This window comes from Mixophyes fleayi, chromosome 4 (genome assembly GCF_038048845.1).
Source record: "Mixophyes fleayi isolate aMixFle1 chromosome 4, aMixFle1.hap1, whole genome shotgun sequence".
In the NCBI taxonomy this organism is placed as follows: domain Eukaryota; kingdom Metazoa; phylum Chordata; class Amphibia; order Anura; family Limnodynastidae; genus Mixophyes; species Mixophyes fleayi.
This window is the reverse complement of record NC_134405.1, coordinates 209,930,588-209,953,090: the sequence shown is the minus strand read 5'-3', so window position 1 is coordinate 209,953,090 and position 22,503 is coordinate 209,930,588. Positions and strand designations below refer to the sequence as shown.

The window sequence follows — 22,503 nt, the reverse complement described above, 5'->3', positions numbered from 1 at the left end:
GAGAGTGACAGCAGAAGAAGGTAAGTGTTATTAGTATGTGTTATGTTATGTTTGTTTTATGTTATGTCATGTCTATGCAGAGTGTGTGATCAGCATATATGAGCGTGTGTGTGATCAGCATATATGAGTGTGTGTGTGTGTGTGTGTGGGGGCCAGTGACTTCATGCAGTGTGTGTGTGGGGGCCAGTGACTTAATGCAGTGTGTGTGGGGGCCAGTGACTTAATGCAGTGTGTGTGGGGGCCAGTGACTTCATGCAGTGTGTGTGGGGGCCAGTGATTTAATACAGTGTGTGTGGGGGCCAGTGATTTAATACAGTGTGTGTGGGGGCCAGTGATTTAATACAGCGTGTGTGGGGGCCAGTGATTTAATACAGCGTGTGTGGGGGCCAGTGATTTAATACAGCGTGTGTGGGGGCCAGTGATTTAATACAGTGTGTGTGGGGGCCAGTGATTTAATACAGCGTGTGTGGGGGCCAGTGATTTAATACAGTGTGTGTGGGGGCCAGTGATTTAATACAGTGTGTGTGGGGGCCAGTGATTTAATACAGTGTGTGTGGGGGCCAGTGAATTAATACAGTGTGTGTGTGGAAGGTGTGCGGAAGAGGGGGTAGTCTTATACAGCGAGTATATAACAAACTCTATAATTTTGAGTGGAAATGTTGGGGGTCGTCTTATACGCCCAGTCGTCTTATACGCCGGCAAATACGGTATATCTTATTAAAATACATATAAAAAAGAAAAAAATACCTATTTGTGCAATCAAAACTTTCTATCTACTTTTAAAATGCCTCTATATAGTCGCACAGTCCATCAGAATCTTGAGCAATTCATATCTTGTCATGAATATTGCTTTTCTTCTTGTGTTTTTCAGTGTAACAATGTAAATACTGGCTGCTTTTTCATGTAGCACACAAATACATGATAGCTTTATTTTTTACACTGAAATTTAAAGTTGATCTAGGATATCCCCTTTCCCATTTGTAAATCTGTCCCCACATTTTAAATTTACGAATAAATAATAAAGGTTTTAAAAATCATGTTTTTAAGTCTGATGATTTGCAATATAAAAGGTTCAGTGATACACAAATTAGGTTCAGAAAAATTCATGTTTCAGCTGTGTGTTACATAATTACTAGGTATTTAATTAAATTCATAAGTTTAAATTGTATATTATTTTGTGTTGAATGCATTATATAATGTGTAACTATTTTGCCGAATGTATTTTAAATTGCATGTCATAAATGTAAAGCAATTAAAGTTCTTTTCTCACACACACCCAAGATATCCATAGCAATGTGGATTATTGGTTGCAAAGATTAATTGCATGTGTGTCAATTTGTATTTGATTAATCCAGATCTGTTTAAAGCCGGTGTTACTGAAGTCATCCCCTAGCCTTGATAAAGACTTGTAAATTGAAATGCGTTAGTAGCAGTGGGATCTGACCCTAGAGGAGATTAGCTCTGTTATTCTGGGATCTGTGGTGTAGTTTGCCGGCATCCATCCTTTCCATCTCACAACGGATTTAAGACTCTACAGTGGATATTAAATTCTAAAATAAATATGCACAATGTGTCTCGAACGGCCACGGAGACACCTCACGCATATTTTTTAGTGAAATATCCGCTGATTCTTGCTCACACCCCATAGAGCTGTGAGCAAAAATCAGCGGATATTTTTACTGTACTACCGGTAAAAATGTTCCCCCTACGTGTTTATTTTCCAACTATCTAAGAGTCCGTCTACACCGGTGTCTGCGATTTTAGGAGTGATTTTACAGTGTGTCATATTTTATATTGAAATCTAGTGTCTGTCTGGTAATAAAGAATATTTTGCTAATAACTGTTTGACATAATGGAACAGCAATTTAAAAGTGCATATTAATTATTATTAATTAATATCCAGATTTCGGTAAAAGAGAACACATTTTCTCTGTTTTTGGATACATTTTAAACCATCTAATAAGAGACCATATTTCCCTTTTTTCATATTAAAATGGAATAAAGATTGTGTTCCAGGGGATTAAAATGTAAATGTAGATTTTATCTGTTTCATATGAATTAAGAGGATATAATATATAAGTATGCAGACTACACTATGATGCTTTTTATCTTTTGATTTATTCATGTTACATTGAAAAACAAAAGAAGAAAAGCAACATTCACGACAAGAACAAGATATGAATTTCTCAAGATTTTGATGGACTTTAGTTTTACGTTTGAACTGTGAGACTATATAAAGGCATTTTAAAAGTAGAGAGAAAGGTCTGATTGCACAAATAAGCATTTTTTTCTTTCTTATATATGTATTTTAATAAGATATAATTATTTGATTCACAAGCACTCGGTCACTCTATACTGTCACGTTGGATATTCCCAAAGTATAATCTGCATTAAAGTCCATTTACTGATTTCAGACAGAGCAATCAGGTACTTTAATACCCCAATTTTAAAATAGGAGATAATGAATTTATTATCATTGCATATATTTATTTACATGTGATCTATGAAATGTTCCTTTCATTAGCACAGTCTCATCAAGTATCAATGCATTGGCTGCAGTGACTGTGGAAGACCTTATAAAACCGTACACAAATCTCTCTGAAAACAAGTTGTCCTGGCTGTCGAAAGGAATGAGTGAGTTTCTATTACAAATTATTATCATTCAAATATGTCTACTTGCATGCTGGATTTGGTGCTAGACATTGGAGACAAAAGAAAGGAAGGGGACTTGTGAAGGAGTGAGGACGCTAGAAGTAGAGCCCAGGGGGTAAATGTATCAAGCTGAGAGTTTTCCGGCGGGTTTGAAAAGTGGAGATGTTGCCTATAGCAACCAATCAGATTCTAGCTATCATTTTGTAGAATGTACTAAATAAATGATAGCTAGAATCTGATTGGTTTTTCAAACCCGCCGGAAAACTCTCAGCTTGATACATTTACCCCCAGATCTGATGTAAATTACTTTTTTAATATATATTTTTACATCTCCTGGAGATTATTTCACCAGACTGTTTGACATCTTTCTTTTATTGAGGCAGTGTAACTGGTTTTAAAGATTCAGTATGTACTATAACAGTTCTTGGGTGCTGACCGGCTCCCACATATTGACGATAGGTTTCTGTTATTAACTGCAGCTTATATTTAGTGTGTGAGAATGGGTGACTCTCGGGGAGGGAAAATTACCATAATTGTGTTTGAACATTCCCCTTGCGAATTACACTGAAACAAATATAACTAGAATGTCTAAACCTTCTCTAATCATAAATGTTTTTATATTTTCTCCAGCTACATTGTTTGGCATACTGTGTATAGCAATGGCAGCAGTTGCATCATTTATGGGAAGTGTGATCCAGGTAAAAGGCTCATTACTTATTTTTGTTATGTTTTATTTATGTCTGACCTATGCAGATATGTATGTGAAGGCTTCCAGTCCATGTCTCACCATATTGTATAGCTGCATAAGGATATTATTTTCCACATACATTACTTCTACATGCACCTAATTACTATAACCATTTTGCATTTGTTTCACCTTCAGAGCTTATTATAAAGCTTTTCCCAATCTAAAAGAAAAGTATGGACTAGTGGGGACTAACACGTTGGATTCAAGATTACCTCCATTCTGTCATATGAATTTTGCGGGGTGGGGGAACCTATATTTTTCTTTACCCACATGTCTGGGCACTTTAGCGACAAACTCAAATCAGCCAAGTTGTGAGAAGTTACATGCTTTAGTAAATTACCCCCTGAGCCAAGACTTCAAACCTTAGCAGAGCTGACAGAGGAGGAACAGAAAATTTGATTTAGGAAAAAATCCAATGACAGGGTGCAAATTTGCCATGTGAGGGGCAAGGGATGTAAAAGCATATAAAATGCTGCCTGTTTTTCATGTAGCACACAAACACTGGGCAACTTTGTTTTAAGACATACTGCGTTGTGCTAGAACACATAATTATGTTCAGAACAGGTCTTGTTGAGGAAAGAGTTTTGGAGGTACACAAGCATATTTTGAACATCCACACATATGTAACTTGGTTCTTATCTAAATATAATCCTAGTATGTTTATGCAGGACTGCCCATAGTGGGGACAGAGGTGACAGATAGTGGGGGGCCCATGACAGGGCTCCATGTCTGTTACTGTCTGTAATCACAATGGTCGAAGTTGGGCAATATTATACCTGAATTTCTGCCCACTCACTTTGAAGTGGGTCCAGCTCATAAGCACTTACTGCTTTTTGGAGTCCACGAGATCCAAAAGGGCTGGGTACGAAAAGGTGACAATGAAATTGTCGATACTCATAATAGCGACATGTTCATTATGTTGCCACAGTTAAAATGGGACTGTCAACAGGTCACAATGTCAATAGAAAGCATTAATTTGAAAATGGCAATGCCGGCACTACAGCCGGAATTACCATCGGCAGTACCTAAGATAAAAATAATAAACAACCCGCATTGTTGTATATATATATAGGTATATATATATATATATATATATATATATATATATACACACGCCTGACATAACTGGAAGGCAACCCAAAACCATTGTTTCATGCACTGCTAATAAATGAACCTAGTGTTAATAAACAATGTCTCGATGTGACAGTAGCAACAGAAATGGTCATTGTCCAATCAATAGAGCTCCCAGTCTCTGTACATTTGTTACTATAAGATGTGCCATGTAATTATGTATTTTTCCATTGTGCAATTGTGCATCTGGAGTAGTTACGCCCTAATAAGTACTGTGTGATGTTATCTTGAACCTGCATGCCTACAGCACTTCTCTGTTGCAATAGTGTTGATGATATGGAAAGCTTGAGCTGTGTTTAGTTCCTAGCCGTCAAATTAAAAAATAAATTAAGCATTTAAATATTAAACAATATAAATAAGGGTGCACTGCTGAGTATAAAAAAACAAAAAGCAAAAGACAAAATAGTCATTATCATGAACACCAAATTATGCAAAAAATGAAATATAGATGCATACATAAATTTTAAAAATATTTAAAAACATATAAGAAAGCACACACTGGAAAGGAAAGATATTGGTGGTATAAGACTAGGTAGCTGGCAAATAATTAAATGAAATATGAAACTTCCAACTGCATAAAACTTGAAGGGCGGAACAGGGGCAGGAGTAGATGGATGCCCATAGGCAATGTACAGTAAGGGCGTGCCCAGGTGGAGGGGACACACATTCATCCGATTCAAGTTCTGGGCATTTTAATTCCTTTTTCATTGTTTAATTTTCAATGAACTCAAAATATATGATACATACAAAACCTTTTAAAACATACATGGTTTATAATATAATTTTTGTACATTGAAGAAAAGGACCACTCAAACTGTATATATTCTTCCTCCAAAAATGTGGATCATACGACAAATATAACATTTACAAAATTATCTTTATGTATTATATCTACCCAGACAATTATCAGTTTCCGTCGTGGCCCCCTGTCCCCATATATAAAATTCACATATCAATAGGCAAATCGTTATTTAAGACTTTAATTTTATACCAGTTTGTAGATTTAAAACCTTTATAAATCTGACATTTAGTATCCAATTAATTTATGTAACTTTCCAATATATTCAACATTTCTTCACCTCAATATTTTAAATATTTCTTCACCTGTTTCTCTTTGTGTATGGATGTTTTTATCCAATCCATTTTAAAAACATATGCCATCTTATCTTTAAATAACATTAGGGAAGGGGGTTGGGGGTGTAGCCAAGATGGTAAGATACATTTTTTTTGCAACTGCTGAAATAATAACAAGTAATTTCTTACTTTCTTTAGAACATTTAAAAGACGTATCCAAAATCCCTAAGACGGGCCCGTTCAGGAGATAACGGAACAAAGTTTAATAATTCTGCTGTAGCATATTCCTTAACTTGAATTCAAAATCATTTTATATAAAGACAGTCCCATAAACAGTGATATAGTGAAGCATCTGATTTGTGACATTTTGGACAGTTTGAAACATTACTGATCCCTATATTATGGGATCTCTTGGGTGATAGGTATCCCCTATAGAAAAGTTTAAAAAACATTTCCTGATATGTGCTTGATGTTAAAGAGCAGTTACAATTTAAAAATGTTTCCTGAATAGTAGAAAAGTGTATATGTGGAAAATATGTCAACCATTTAGTCATACTTGTTTGTCTATTACTATTATAATGAGGTATACATAAAAGTTTATAGTAATTTGATAAAGCTTTATTCGTGAATTTAATATTTACCAGTACAGAATCAAGAGGGTTATCCCAATCTATCAAAACAAGCTTAGAAATCACTGAAACCACATAGTGTTGCATTTGAAGAATAGATAAAGTAGGGACATTAATAAAATCAAACTTGGAACAAATGTCGGAAAAGTTTATTACTCCTTTACGTATTTGGTTGACAACTTCTCGTGCCGAAGTAATACTTAATTGCCCCTAGTCATTTATCGGATCTCCTTCTTTATTAATAGTCATCAATTCTGTGCGGGAATTCTTGTACAAATATTGTATAAATTGTGAAAAAAAGGAACCAAATGTGCGTATTTCAATAACCGTCGCAATAACACCAATGAGACTTTGGGCATCTATTAGGTACATAATTTATAGCCATATCATCACAACAGGTCAGGTGTAAGTGCCAATTGATAGTGATGATTGCCACGTATGCATGCCACAACATGTGTTTGCAAGTAAGAGAAACAGTAAAAATGCTTTTCATGTTCAGTACGCATTAACATCCTGATTTATGTAGTTCATGTAAAACAATATATATATATATTTTTACAAAAATAGGTAGAAGGGGATGCACTCAAATAGCTGCCAAAAAATAACAGAAAAGTGCTGGGCATAGTCCATAAAACATATTGCATATCCTCAATTGTTGAAATGAAACTAACAGACCAGCACTAGCAAACCAAAATCCCAAAAAGTTTATTAGAAATATAAAAAATACAAGAACAAATGAAAAATACAAAGAAAAAATATACATTTAAAAAAATTCCTGTACTATTTTTTTAACATATTTTTTAATGATTATAGTATTAATAGTTTTACATTGCTTTGATAAAAAAAAAATTTGCATGCTTTCTAATGTCACTTTATATTGCATATATGCTTGTGCGTATCCTGCAGTCTCTTCTGTCTGTATGAACACGGCAAGTAACGTATAGCCAGAGCGTACTTATCCAGATTCAAATGGAAACATTTCTAGAGATCAGTTTGTACTTTAATACGAGCGGACCTACGTGCATATTACATGTGAGTTTTTTTAAACGCAAGTTGCGTTCAAAGATGAATCAGGCTCTTGGACTCTTCACCGGCATTTGTTGCATGTATTGGCCTGACCTGAACATTGATTGTAGTATTTGTGATTCAGCACATGTAACAAATAGTCAGTGAGTACAGACAGTGTAATTCCCATAGAGAAAATAATTCTCACATTAGTTCAATGTAGTAATCTCAGCTGAACATCAGCACATGTGACCAGATTGTTTAGATTCATTCAGCTACATTAATGCACCAATTTTCTATTTTATTTCCCTTTAATGAGTGTAAAGGAATGGTATTGGGCTATCTATTGCTTTAATAAATGAACAGTATGTAGTGTCATTCTAAGGTTCTTTGGAGTGAAAGCATCATGTTTCCTACAATCATGTACATAATTTTGGTAGGAGTCATGACAACACATAATAAAAACGTAAATGAACTGTTTACAAGATGTTTAATTATCAGTCATATCCAACTTAAAAAAAAGATACACCTGTATTCAACATTGGTTGTAAGTTCTCTTTATAAGTAGAGTGGGGCAAGTGTGAGGTTGAATTAGTCTTGATAAAGTTTTTCTATAATGTTTCTGTATACAAACATAACTCAAAATAAATGTACTGTCTTATTAATTTGCAGGCAGCATTATCTATATTTGCCATGATTGGAGGTCCACTTCTTGGACTCTTTTCCCTTGGGATGTTTTTTCCTTTCTGCAATCCTTTGGTGAGTAATATATATATATTAACAATGCGGGCGCCACTTGAAACATGGACTCATTCCAGGGAAGGATTGGTTATTCGGTAAACTTGATACAAGATACATTTGCTCCATCTGTGATGAGTGTCATTGTTGGCATAGAGTCCAGCAGCACTGTGTGCGTGCACTCTTAGGTGTCTCTTATTCATCGTATGCCAGCCTACACACCATCCTCACCTTTACTGTGCTCTAAGCTGCGGAAGGAAAGGAATGGAAGCTCTCACTAACTGGTGCTGGCTGAGAAGACGGCACTGGTAGGGAGTCAGGGATTGTCACCAAGACATGTGTTAAGAAGAACCTGGTACTGAAACTGTTTGGTAATTATAACCCAGTCCCATACTTTGTGGAATTTTTTGACTGTGCTATGCTGTAGACAAGTAATGTATTCCAGACATGATTATTCACTTCTTTAAGGGTAGGCATAGATTGTTTTTTTCTAATCAAACATTTGGCACTGCAAGAAATATGCATTATGCGCCTATCTGTAACTTTGTTGATATTTGTTACTGCTGCACATTTGAGCATGTTTGTGAGAATGAGCTCTGGAATCAATCCAATAACATTTGAGATTAATATGTGTATATCTTTCTAAAAAGCAAGATCACAAAATGTGAAGGCAGGAGGTGTCAGTTTTGCCAGCATTGGTTGGAGGTGTGTGGATACATGCATTGTAATTGTTCAGGTACTAGCTACCATTTGAAATATACTTTAAAGGTATTCTCCTTGATAGCGACACTAATAAAGCTGTTTGCTATACGTTCACAAATTTTGTCCCAAACCTCCTCCTGTAGAGCAGCGCCCATGATGTGTTTCTTTCCAATTCATGAGATTCCAAAACTGAAGCTTCTGGAGCCAAGGCAGTGTGGTAGAGGAGGGAGATTGAACCTTTCTTGTGATGTTGTATGTACAAATACATTCAATTGAGGAGAGATTTCAAACTGGGTCTTCTTTAAGACTGGAATGGACAAAGTGAGGTATTATAAAATATTGGTAGAATTTGTTATTCGGAATCGGGCTTTCCTCTTGTAATTCACTAAATGACAATGGGATGAGCTCCTCTATTACGTGATGAAAATGTGTGATACCTACTCCTTACCACACGGAGGCAATCTAATCTCACTGTACAGGAAGTAGGCGAGGGTGAACCCAAACTGATAACAGTGATGAGGGATGAACTGACAGGTGGATACTCCTATTAACATTGCCTTAGATAGATAGGGTAAGAGCATTTCCAGAATACGCACATATCTCACACAAGACACTGCGAAAACTTTAATTCATGCACTAATCATCTCCCACATCAACTATTGTAATTACCTTACTGGTCTTCCCAAAATCAGACTCAAGCCCCTACAATCTATTATGCATGCAGTGGCTAGATTGGTTTTATTTCCAAATCGTTCTTCCTCTGAGCCACTCTGTCAGTCTCTACATTGGTTGCCTGTTTTTCAGCAAATCCGTTATAAAATTCTTCTACTAACATACAAGGCCATCAACAAAATTGCCCCGACATCCATCTTCTCTCTTGTCTCAAAATATTTCCCAACTCAACACCTCAGTTCTGCACAAGATCAGTGTCTCTCTTCTACTCTCATCACTTCCTCCCATTCTCGGTTACAGGACTTTTTTTCGGGCTGCTCCCACTTTGTGGAATTCACTCCCTTGTACCACAAGACTTTTCTCAAGTCTTCAAACCTTAAAGCGTTCTCTGAAAACCCACCTCTTCAGACAAATTTATAACATTCCTCTACCACTCTTAATCTTCCTAGGTTACCCTAATACCACCCTATGCACAGCTAACACAAGACAACAACCCTCTGACCAACATGTGTGTGACTGAGCATACAGCCCACTAAATACTTTGTAGCCTTTGCATTTTAGCTGGACAAATATGCAATGTGATGTAGCACTTACACTTGTGTATCAAACTATTGTCCCATAGATTGTAAGCTTGGGAGCAGCGCCCTCTTACCTCTCTGTCTGTATGTACTAGAGATGGGCGGGTCCGGTTCTCCGAGAACCGAACCCACCCGAACTTTGGGTATCCGAGTACCGAGCTGAGCAGCTCGGTACTCTCCCGCCCGTTCCGAATCCAAATCGAGGCCGAACGTCATCGTGACGTCGTCGGCTCTCGGGGCTCGGTTCTCGCGATACTTCAACTTTATAAATACACGCCTCCACAGCAATCCATCGCCATTTGACAGAGGGAGAGAGCAGGGTGTAGTCATAGGCTAATTAGAGCAGGGACAGAGAATACAATATTGTTCTTGCAATTGCTCTAACCAAAATCGCTAGTGCAGAGAGGAGGATAGAGGTTTATTATTTTTTCTTAATATTTGGCACTCCCCAGCGCTTTTGGGGTGTCCCCCATAATTGTGCATAAATATTTCTGGCTGTCAAAAGTCATAACTGTCAGCAGTATCTACTAAATAATTTTTAGCACTCCTCAGTGCTTTTGGGGTGTCCTCCCTAATTGTGCATTAATATTTCTGGCTGTCAAAAGTCATATCTGTCAGCAGTATCTACTAAATAATTTTTAGCACTCCTCAGTGCTTTTGGGGTGTCCTCCCTAATTGTGCATTAATATTTCTGGCTGTCAAAAGTCATAACTGTCAGCAGTATCAACTAAATAATTTTTAGCACTCCTCAGTGCTTTTGGGGTGTCCTCCCTAATTGTGCATTAATATTTCTGGCTGTCAAAAGTCATATCTGTCAGCAGTATCTACTAAATAATTTTTAGCACTCCTCAGTGCTTTTGGGGTGTCCTCCCTAATTGTGCATTAATATTTCTGGCTGTCAAAAGTCATATCTGTCAGCAGTATCTACTAAATAATTTTTAGCACTCCTCGGTGCTTTTGGGGTGTCCTCCCTAATTGTGCATTAATATTTCTGACTGTCAAAAGTCATATCTGTCAGCAGTATCTACTAAATAATTTTTAGCACTCCTCAGTGCTTTTGGGGTGTCCTCCCTAATTCTGCATTAATATTTCTGGCTGTCAAAAGTCATATCTGTCAGCAGTATCTACCAAATAATTTTTAGCACTCCCCAGTGGTTTGCGCTCAGAATGGATTCAAAGCAGTCCACATATGATCTGAATGAGCAACCAGGTTCTGTCACCAGTCCTGATGTTAGTGTCCCCAGTACGTCATCTGGCCAAGGCGATGTCAAACATTAGAGTGTTTTCAAATTAGTGCAAAAAACAACAACCCAAAATTTTTTTACTGTATTGAAGCTAAAAAGAAGTGTAACTGAGCAAAAGTTAAGTGACGATAAAAAAAAAATTGCAAGCATGCCATTCTACACACGCAGTGGCAAAGAGAGAATGAGGCCTTCACCTTTGGCTATTAGTGGCAGATCCCAAAAAGTTACCCAGCCTACAATTGGTGCACAACTACTGTTACGCGTCAAAGCCGAGCTGCAAGATAACAGTGAGGCATTACAGGAGAATATTTGCTATGATTCACAAATGACAACAATCCCTGTGGAGAGTCCATCCAACAGTGGGATGTCTAATCGTGAGCATTCTGCTGATGTGTGCCTTAATAGCCCGAGTGTAGCCGGTGATACCCAAATTGAGGATGCCACTTTGGAATTAGAAGAGGATGAGGGGGAGATTTGTGTAGGCGACGAGGGCGCTAATGAGGATGTTGATGAGGATGAGGTTGTTTGTGTAAGTCCTGCACCAGTGGCAGCAGTTCTGGCACGTGACAAGAAAAAGGCCATTGTCATGCCTGGGCATAAAACAAAAAAATCCACTTCTTATGTGTGGAATTATTTCTACCCAAATCCAGACAACAATTGTATAGCCATTTGTAGTGTATGTGAAGCCACAGTCAGTCGAGGGAGGGACCTTAACCATCTTGGAACCTCGTCTATGTTACGCCATTTAACGAGAGTTCATGGCAAAGTGTTGGGAAAAGCTGAAAGTTCTTCCCAAAAGAATACAAGCACTCCCTCATCAGCTAAGACCCTCCGCTCACCGACATACCGACGGCTACAAAATACACCCACCACACCATCCTCATCAATATCCTCAGTAGCGCTCGGAGTTAGCCCGGCATCCCACTTAAGGCTGGATGACTCCGGCACTATTATTGATTCCTCTGAAGAAAGCGTTAGTCCTGCTGCTGCTGTTGCTGCTGCTGGGGGTGAATCGTCATCCCAGAGGCAGGTTAATAAAATGAGCAGTCCTACATTTCAGCAATTAACTGTGAAACAATCATTTGCGAGGGGAAGCAAATATGACAGCAGTCACCCAGTCGCCAAGCGAATCACAGACGCCATGGCTGCAATGTTAGTTTTAGATCTGCGTCCAATCTCCACAATAAACGCAGCTGGTTTTTCACAGTTAATTGAGCTTTTGTGTCCGCGTTACAGAATTCCATCGCGACACCATTTCTCCTGTAAAGCTATTCCACAACTATACCAAAAAGTGTGTAAAAATGTAGAGATTGCGCTGAAAAATGCCATTCTGCCCACTGTTTACTTAACCACAGATATGTGGACAAGTGGAAGTGGCCAAACCAAAGACTATATGACTGTGACAGCCCACTGGGTTGGTCATTCACCTTCACCAGCAGGAACAGCAGCAGCATGTACACCACTACGTAACATTTGTCACAGGCAGGCCACTCTTTGTATCACCGGCTTTACTAACAGGCATACGGCTGTCAATGTGTTACGCAAACTGAGAGATGTGATTGATGCATGGCTTATACCACTCGGACTCTCCCCAGGGTATGTCATTTCAGATAACGCCAACAATATAGTGCGAGCATTACAGCTGGGTGATTTCCAACATATTCCCTGTTTTGCTCACACCATCAACTTGGTGGTGCAGAGCTTCCTACGAAATAACCGTGAGGTGCAGGAGATGCTTTCGGTGGCCCGTAAAATTTCAGGCCATTTCAGGCATTCAGCCACAGCAGCTCCAAGAGCAGTTTAACTTGCCTTGCCACCAACTTAAGCAAGAGGTGGTAACTCGGTGGAATCCCACCCTGTACATGCTTCAGAGGATGGAGGAACAGCGCAAAGCCCTCCAAGCATATTGCACAAGCCATGACATTGGGAAAGGAGGGGGGATGTATTTCACTCTTGCACAGTGGGGAATCCTTTCAGTGCTGTGCAAGGTGCTGAAACCATTTGAAGTTGTGACATGTGAGGTCAGTGCAGACTCTGCTAGTTTGAGCCAAGTCATTCCTTTAATTAGACTATTGGAAAAGCAGCTTGAGAAAATGAAGGAGGAGCTGAAAGCAAGCAATTCAGCAAAGTATGTTGGCCTTGTCGATCAAGTACTTAATTCGCTTCACAATGATCCTCGAGTTATTAAGATCTTGAACTCGGATCAGTACGTTTTGGCCACTGTGCTTGATCCAAGGTTTAAAACCTACATTGAGTCTTTACTTGTAAATGAGCAAGATGTGAACTTTTGCAAGGAGCTATTGCTCAGCAAGTTGGCCGCTGAACTGGGCCTCGGCTTGACGACTTGTCCTCCTTCACTTTCTCAAGCTGTTGCTCCTAAAACATTAAATTTCCAAAAAAGAAGCAGGAAAGACACAGGGGGCAGACCAGAACAATTTAACATCTGGGCTGGTTTGAAGGATTTTTCCAAAAAATGGGTCACTTTGCCCATAACTCCATCCAATATGAGTATAAACATGCAAAGGATGGTGGAGGATTACTTTCAAGAGGTAGTTGATATGGAAATGTCATACAGTCCCTTTCCTTACTGGGAAGAAAAGCAGGCCATTTGGAAACCCATGTACAAACTTGCTTTGCAATACCTAAGCTGCCCACCCTCCAGTGTGTACTCTGAACGAGTGTTCAGCACAGCAGGGAACTTAGTCAGTGATCGCCGTAGAAGGTTACTTCCCAAAAATGTGGAGAAAATGATGTTTATAAAAATGAACTACATCTTCCACGAGGAAGGCCTTCACCATCCAAGACATCCAAGCACTGACTGTTCTCTAATGGCGGATTCAAGCGGCGATGAATTGATAGTGTGTGATGATGACGTACACACTGATGAGGGTGAGGATTAAGCTGAAGATGATGCCGATAACATCTTTTTATAACTTTCTATGTAAGTGTAGGGTGCAATCTACCCCCAAAGAGGAAAGGGACTTGTGGCATTTCCATATCACATACCATCTTGAAAGGCTGCTGTTAGGGCAATTTATCCTTAAGGGTAGGGTGTCATAGACAGAGTGACCCTAAACTGGCTTTGTCCATTTTTCATAATATTGTACAGTCTATAATGGCTGAATTTTTGGGTATTTTATACAAGTGGAGGGGGGCCTAGAGAGACAGAAACCAAACTGTCTTTCTCCGTGTCAATTAATATTGTACAGTCTATAATGGCTGAATTTTTTGGTATTTTATACAAGTGGAGGGGGGCCTAGAGAGACAGAAACCAAACTGTCTTTCTCCATGTCAATTAATATTGTACAGTCTATAATGGCTGAATTTTTTGGTATTTTATACAAGTGGAGGGGGGCCTTTTTCCATTTCTTTACATATTTAACTATAAGTGTAGGGTGTAATATACATTCAAAGACGATGGCTGCATTGCCAATATGCATAGATGGAGAGGAAGACAATCTGTTTTGTGTGTAAAATAGGCCTACCAACGAAGAATTAAACTGTTTTTTTGGATGATTTATTACCTCAACAATTAGATTACTTTTCTCTAAAACAGTTGGAGCACTAAATTGGGTTAATTTAGGCCCAAAAACATGGATTTTCCAAAAAAATAGCAAAACAAAACCAAACAAAACCAAAACCAAAACACGCAATGGCGGTTTTGCAAAACCAAAACCAAAACACGACGGTAATCCAGATCCAAAACCGAATCCAAAACCAAAACACGGGGGTCAGTGACCATCTCTAGTATGTACTACCCAGTATTGTTTTATTACTGTTTGTTCCCAATTATAAAGCGCTACGGAATCTGCTGGCGCGATATACATAAATGTTGATGCTGATGATAATAAGAACAACTGTGTGTACAGACAGGATTAATTTCAGTATATATTGCAAGGGAATTTAATCCTATCAAATAATTTTCTATGTCTACCGAGCATTTTCCCTGTGGTTTAGTGTGCCAGGCCACAAACTGTCTCAAACATGTGGCATCATAATATCTGCAGAAAGAGTAACCCCAGGCCCCACACAACAGGAGCCTTGGCCAGTATTGCTCTTTTTTATGTTTCCAGATACATTTGTTGCAACTTGTTTGGAGGTCATTGATATTCTGATTCAGAATTTTAACTGCAAGGATTTTACCTATCCATTATATGAAGTATTTTCCCCAGTCTGCTAAATCCTGATGGATCTTACTAACTAATGGTGGATAGTTACCTTTTTATAAATGATTATGCAGTCCAGTACAGTTGTATGGAGGTGTGATAGAGATCTATGCACTTGGCATTGTTGATGTGAGAAGTTTTCTTTGGTTCAGTCTGCCAGGGTTTCACTGTTCTGCCATCATATGGATTTGGGGGGGGGCGGATTAGGGAAGGTAATTATGAAAGGTAGAGATATCAGCCAGGGAATCTCAAAACTCAAGGGATAATTGCAATACAATTTCTGGCGGTGATTATACGAGAGCGGTATTGTCAGGCAAATCAATGAGGGTGTAGAAGGGGAAAATGGGACTGGATTCGGGCTGCAATAGAAGGATTGAGGGAAGTTAAAAAAGGAGGAAGTTCTTGGCGTACCTATTATGAAGTCCCTGATGAAAACTCATAATTCTCATTAATTGCCTAATCCAATTCAAATTAATAACATGTGACCAATGATGGTAATTTCAGCCTGTCTTATAATCATATATAGTATCGTAGGATAGTTTTTAGGAAGAATACTTGCAGTGATGTCTGCTCTACATCACCTCTGTGTTGCAATCCTCAAACAAAGCGATTCTTAAGTGCAAGAGTCCATGTAATACGGAGTCAGAATCAGAATATGGACAGATTTTTGTGCCAAATAACCCTAACGCATTTCATTATATATAATAACAACTTCTAATCTGAATTAGTTATATTGTTACTAATGATTAACAGACCCAATTTTTATCTATTATAGGTTATCCTTGCCAACTTAAACCTCTGATCTTTAAAGTGCAATCTTATTTTAATTTTTTTTTTTTACTTTGGTAGTGTGTCTTTTTAGGTTAGCAGCCTCCTTGTACAACTGCTGGATTCAGTTTTATATCATTTTAAGCATTGTTGGTATTCAGACATAAGAGAATATTGTCTTAATAATGTTATTAATAAATGAGTCACTTTTTCATATAAAATTTAATGAAATAAAAACTCCCCCACATATGTTGTTTAGCATTTTAAAAATCCAATTTCCTGCAGTATTTCAAACGGCAATGACAAACAAGAAATGCAAACAGACGGCAGCAACTTAATCTAATAATATGTTCCAGGCTCTATGAGTCTACTAATTGATTAGTCCATAGTGAAGCCCGTTTTGCTTGTAACTATCAACTGTTCACCATTTCACTATTGATACTTTGATGTTCAGTGATATGGCTTGTTGGGTTCCAATGTATAAAATGCACATTTTTTATTAGACCATAGTGGAGCCAATTCCCGTTTCTAAATACTATGAACTGTTCACCCTTACATTGCCGTTACTCAGGAGCTATATTCCGGCTAACAAGTGGATATTCAGTGATTCTGTGTCAGGATAGTTCTTGCTGGGTTCAGATGCATCAATTGCTAGATGCTTTCATTCACAGAACTTTAATATTGTTTGGACAACTCTGTGAAACGATGAAACGTAGTGGTAGGATTTCTATATTCCTATTTGGGCTCTAAAGCAAGAATGTAGATTAATTAGTGCTTCATATTCCTGTGGTTATGCGAGAAAGGATTTGAAGGAGGACATAGCATTTGTGCAAGTATAACCTTGCTACTTACCTCTGTTTCATTCTGATACCGACCAAAGAAAACCTTCACAATACAGGAGAGGCTGCACTGTGTTATTCATTGGGATGATTTCTTCCAAAGCAAGACTTATGAAAGAGGAACCAATCTGTTTTTTGCCCTAAATCGATTAATATACTGTTATTTGTCTAATGGTTACATTTTTATTCACTATTGCAGTGCAACTTTTGTTTTAATACTGTGGTTTTTATGTTGAATAAGTTGGGAATGTATTATGTATATGAGAGTATAATTTATTAATTATTGGATTATATTTTTTTTGAGTACTATCCACTATTTGATATTATGATATTTTTAACTGGAACTGTGGCTTTAATTTGCATACTGGGCCTAGTTGGAGTCTCTCCCAGAATCCTTTGGGAATGATAGTTAAAAAATGCTTGCTGCTCGTTCTTTCTAGGAACATTTTAGTTAGCTACATATTAATCTATAACCTATGGTATTTCAGTCCTACCTACAACTGTGAATCAGAACTGCAGTTCCTGTTCTGTTATATCTAGCAAAAGTATTACCATGTACACCGATCAGCCACAACATTAAAACCAATGGCCTAATATTATGTAGGTTCCCCTCGTGCCACCATGACAGCTATGACCCGTCAAGGCATGGACTTTGAAGGTGTTCTATGGTATCTGGCACCAAGGCGTTAGCAGCAGATACTTTAAGTCCAGTAAGATAGGTGGTGGGGCCTCCATGGCTCGGACTTGTTTTGCAGCACATCCCACAAAAGCTCGGTCAGATTGAGATCTGAGGAATTTGGAGGCCAAGTGAACTGCTTGAACTCTTTGTCATGTTCCTCAAAACTTTACTGAACAATTTTTGCAATGTGGAGGTGCGTATTAATCTGCTGAAAGAGGCCACTGCCATCAGGGATGTCAATAATATTTAGGTATGTGTCAAAGTATCATCCACATGAATTCCAGAAGCCAAGGTTTCCCAGCAGAACATTGTTCAGAGCATCACACTGCCCCTACCGGCTTGCTTTCTTCCTATAATACATCCTGGTGCCATATTATCCCCAGGTAAATGACACACATGCACCCAGCTGTCCACATGATGTAAAAGAAAATGTGATTCATCAGATAAAGCCAACTTCTCCCATTACTCCATGGTCTAGTTCTTACACTCAAGTGTCCATTGTAAGGACTTTTGGCAGTGGGACAGAGGTCAGTATGGGCCTTCTGACCAGTCTGCAGCTATGCACTGTGTATTCTGACACCTTTCTATCATAGCCAACAATAACTTTTTCAGCAATTTGTGTATATAGTAGCTCTTCTGGGTGATTGAACCAGACGGGTTAGCCTTCGCTCCCCACATGCATCAATGAGTCTTGGACCAAGATAACCCTGTTTCCAGTTCACCGGTTGTTTTTGCTTTGACCACTTTTAATAGGTACTAACCACTGCATACTGGGAACACCCTACAAGATCTGCATTTTTGGAGATGCTCTAACCCAGTCATCTAGCCATCACAAATTGGCTCTTGTCAAAGTCACTCACACCCTTACACTTGCCCATTTTTCCTGCTTCTAACACATCAACTTCAAGAACTGTTCACTTGCTGTCTAATATATCCCACCCCTAGACAGGTGCCAACGTAAAGAGACAATCAATGTTATTCACTTCCCTTGTCAGTGGTTTTAATGTTGTGACTGATCGGTGTATATTACTACAAATTTATATAGACTGGTTAGTGGGGATTAAATGTTACCAGCCATTGGGGTCTGATGCTGCATGTATATCTTTTACAAGTCCTCATAGAAACTATCTTTTGTAATATGTAACTTATGGAGACTCTACTCAGAAGCTAGCACTAACTATAGTCAAAATTACTAATCTAATTTAGCAACATATGTTCTTCCACAGGGTGCTATTGTGGGTTTGCTTGTTGGATTGTCTATATCACTATGGGTTGGAATAGGAGGCCAAATCTACCCCCCACTGCCTGACAGAAGTAGACCTTTATCACTTTCTACATTAGGTTGTAATTTCACCACTACAAATGAAACCCACTGGACTTCAACAACGGAAATGACAATGTTAAGCACAATAATGCAACCTGAAATCAGTGTGAGGTAAATTAACTTTATATTACTTGTATTTTTGTATTTTAGTTTCTTTTGCAAGGAAAAAATTGTGATACCTATTTAGATTCCTCTTTAATATACCAGTCATTAACATGGAACTAAACTAGATTGTAGGTAGATTACAAAACATTTATGAAGATCTTAAGACCCTCCTCATCTGCATTCCAAGCATAACCCTAATAACTACACGAGACACCAGTGTTGGGTAAAAAGTCAGTGTTATTTAAACATAATCTGGGTACACATCCTTGCTATACTGTATCATAGTTAACCAACCATTAGCTTAAACACATTTAATGTGACCAACTAGATGAAAGATGTATCTATTCCTACAAATGAATTTCATAAATGTGAATTTTACAAAGAATTACATTACTTCTACAATTTTAACTTTGTAAAAGCTTAGATAGGCAATGCAGTTTATTGGGGCAGACGGTGGCATGTTTCAACAGTCATTATCTGATACAGTCTAGCAGGTAGGGTATCTCATTCTATTGTATTACTGTGTTTTTAAATATTAAAAAATTATACTTTGCTATACAGTTAGAACATGTAGATAGTATTGATTTATACAAAGTTCCGATAAAGACACAATAAGGTTTATTTACCTGCCGCAAAATTGTAAAACTTAAATAAGCGGGAGGAATTTATTCTGTTATCCTCAATGTCGTGAACATAGAGAGCTATTTATAAGGGATAAATCATAACTGCAGTGTAAATTGGTTATATCAAATGAATCCATGGATAAAGTGAGCTGTTAAAGTGTAAAATGTGAAGACAGAGAGTCTGGTGTAAATGTATTTGCTAGCTTTGCACATCCCAATGTGAGAAGATAACCCTGTCACCTATAGCAGCTTCAAAGAGCTCTTGCTGTTAGTCTTGGACTCCTGAATAGACTTTGTAGGGCCGGTCACAGCTGGACATCCTTGCAGCCCAAGTCAGCATTTTGCAGGCTTATACAGGTATATTGAAACATGAGCTTCAAAGGAAAAATGCCATCATAATTCATATTTTGGGAAATCCGGGTGGTACTCCATACTGAGGAGCAGAAAGCACACCAGGGTTGTGAATGACAGGTACGGGTGGTGTTGAAGTCGTATAATTGGATGAACGAAAGTATATTGCATTAATATTGGTTTGCCGTGCGTATTGCGAAGCGTACGCCACGTGTTACGTGACGTGGTGCGTTCGCACGGTAAAATACGCACGCACACACTCACATTACAACAGTTAGTTATTTATATAATTTCATATTGGTTCTGTTACACTGTAATTCAGGAGCAGATAGTATTCGGTTTATTATTAGTCTATATATATATATATATATATGTATATGTTGATTATATGTACATTGTAGTGTTATTAAAGGTTTAGGTAATAGGAAAGGTGTCATGCCTGATATCATATTGAAGCCCTAATCATCAGCAGCTGTCCGGTGCAGTCGGCGAAGAGATCGCACATTGCATACTTTAGTTATTGATATTAGAGAGTAAAACCTTTGTATGATACTGGCTATGAAAAGGAGCAGACCCCCTGGAGAGAAGACCCCCACCTTTGGATTCCTTAGATTGAATCAACCTATTACCTGTCTGGCCTGGACCCACCCAACATCTGGACCTATAGAAACAATCTACGTCATCTCTATTGTTCACAATGAAACACTGACTGTATATATATTAGCTGCATCTCACTGGGGCCTCAGTCAACTCTGACACAATATTCTATACAGACTATTGTCCATCGGGTCCGGTGGTTGCGCAGCGTGCGCAAGCGATTGCATTTGGTATGTACTTATCTTTTGGTATTGGCTGTGCTGTACTGTACTTTATCATAATATAATAATGTATTGAAGTGTTGATTATTTATATCTGCTAAAATAAATTACTTTGTGCTTTGGACACACATTCAATTGATTGGGCAATGCTTATTTTAAAACGATAGAATTACTTTAATAATTTGGGGGCTCGTGAGTTAGGAATTACGTTACCGGCAGGTATGCAACGCTTACGATATTCGGTTCCTCAACAAAGGGTGGATGGACGGACGCGTCGTATAAAGCAGGAAAGAACGTAATACGTCTAATACCTGTGGTTCACTGTGTGTTGCGAAACCGAATGTCCGTTGTTGCATAGACTGAAGGAACGCTAATTAGAATCTAGGGACAAGAAAGAAAAATGTTTCTTTTTATTGTCGTTTTATGTTTTAAAAGTGTATTGCATTGCTGTGCGTATGTGTAGTTCCTGCTGTGCGTACGCGAACTTCCGGTAGATTTGCCACGTGGTTGAACAATAGTTTTGATAGTTGTTATATGCATACTGTAAGCACTTGGTAAAGTCTCTGAAAAGATCGTGCCATTGTTTGGGAAAGTTATTTTCTGTACAGAAAACAAAGGTTATGTGTGTGTATGTGAATGAATATATAAAGGCAAAAATATACTGGTAACTATAGGCAACTATAGGTTTTTACACGTGTGCCTAATACTAATCACGATGTTCACAGATAACTAGTATCTCTGAGCAGTGCGGTTGGACCGCATGGCAGGGCCTTGATTAAGTATTGGGAGGGCAGTGTGGAACTGTTGAAAATTGATAGCGCTTTAGTTCAGGTGTGTCTGACGGGGCATGTTAAAAAAAGGTGACCTGACAACAAAGGTTCTGTTCTAGGGCTGAGCAGGATATAAAGAAACCTTTGTGTGAGTGGTGTTCTGTTCTAACAAAGAGCAGGTGATAAAGAGACACCACAGAGTATACTTGGCAGGTATACTCAAAGCGAAAATAACAGGTTTTCGCGGCATTCCCAAATATTAATCGCAAAGCTTACCGATAGTTAGTATCCGTAGGCGGTGCGATTGGACCGCATGGTTGATTTAGTGCAGCCGTGATTGCGACTTGGGAGATGTGGGAGGAAATATGCTGCAACCACTGATATTCTTGATTGATATCAGGTGCTGACAGTGTTAAAGTACTCAAACTAGGAAGGGCATTGATATCTTTAAGGGGACGTGCCTGTTGAAAACGTCCAGGAATAAAAAAAAATCTCTAGTAACTTCTGTTTCAAAAGAGAACAGGTAAAAGTCTTTTTGTGTAGCGTTGAGAAATAGGTTGTTTTCACAATGGATATGAAGCAAACGCTAGAGATAGTTCATGTTGTGCTGCCTAATGAATGGCCGGTTGGTTTGGCAAAATATGTTATGTATAATAAATACGGTGCGTATGCTACGGCATATTGCGACAAATGGGTCAAGATGACCCGGGAGTGTGTGAAACCTTTCCCAAACATAGGTACTCTTGACTCAGAGGTGTTAAATAATGTTAGAGATAAAGTGCGGTTGATTAAATCAACAAAAACGAGAATTGAACATGATGACTGTTTAAAATTGTGGCAAATGGAAGGTAACACGTGGCAGAGCAGCGAACGCACAGCGGAAGTGA

At 38.4% G+C, this 22,503-nt stretch overlaps 1 protein-coding gene across 2 annotated transcripts in view; it reads left to right on the top strand.

Moving 5' to 3' along the window:
• LOC142152522 (sodium-coupled monocarboxylate transporter 1-like) overlaps positions 1-22,503 on the top strand; it is a 60,333-nt gene that overhangs the window by 26,639 nt on the left and 11,191 nt on the right. For both annotated transcript variants that reach the window (XM_075209247.1, XM_075209246.1), the window contains 4 exons: positions 2,525-2,634; positions 3,283-3,350; positions 7,912-7,998; positions 18,852-19,060. In XM_075209247.1, the coding sequence (XP_075065348.1) occupies positions 2,525-2,634; positions 3,283-3,350; positions 7,912-7,998; positions 18,852-19,060 (474 nt within the window). The remainder of the gene's footprint in view (positions 1-2,524; positions 2,635-3,282; positions 3,351-7,911; positions 7,999-18,851; positions 19,061-22,503) is intronic.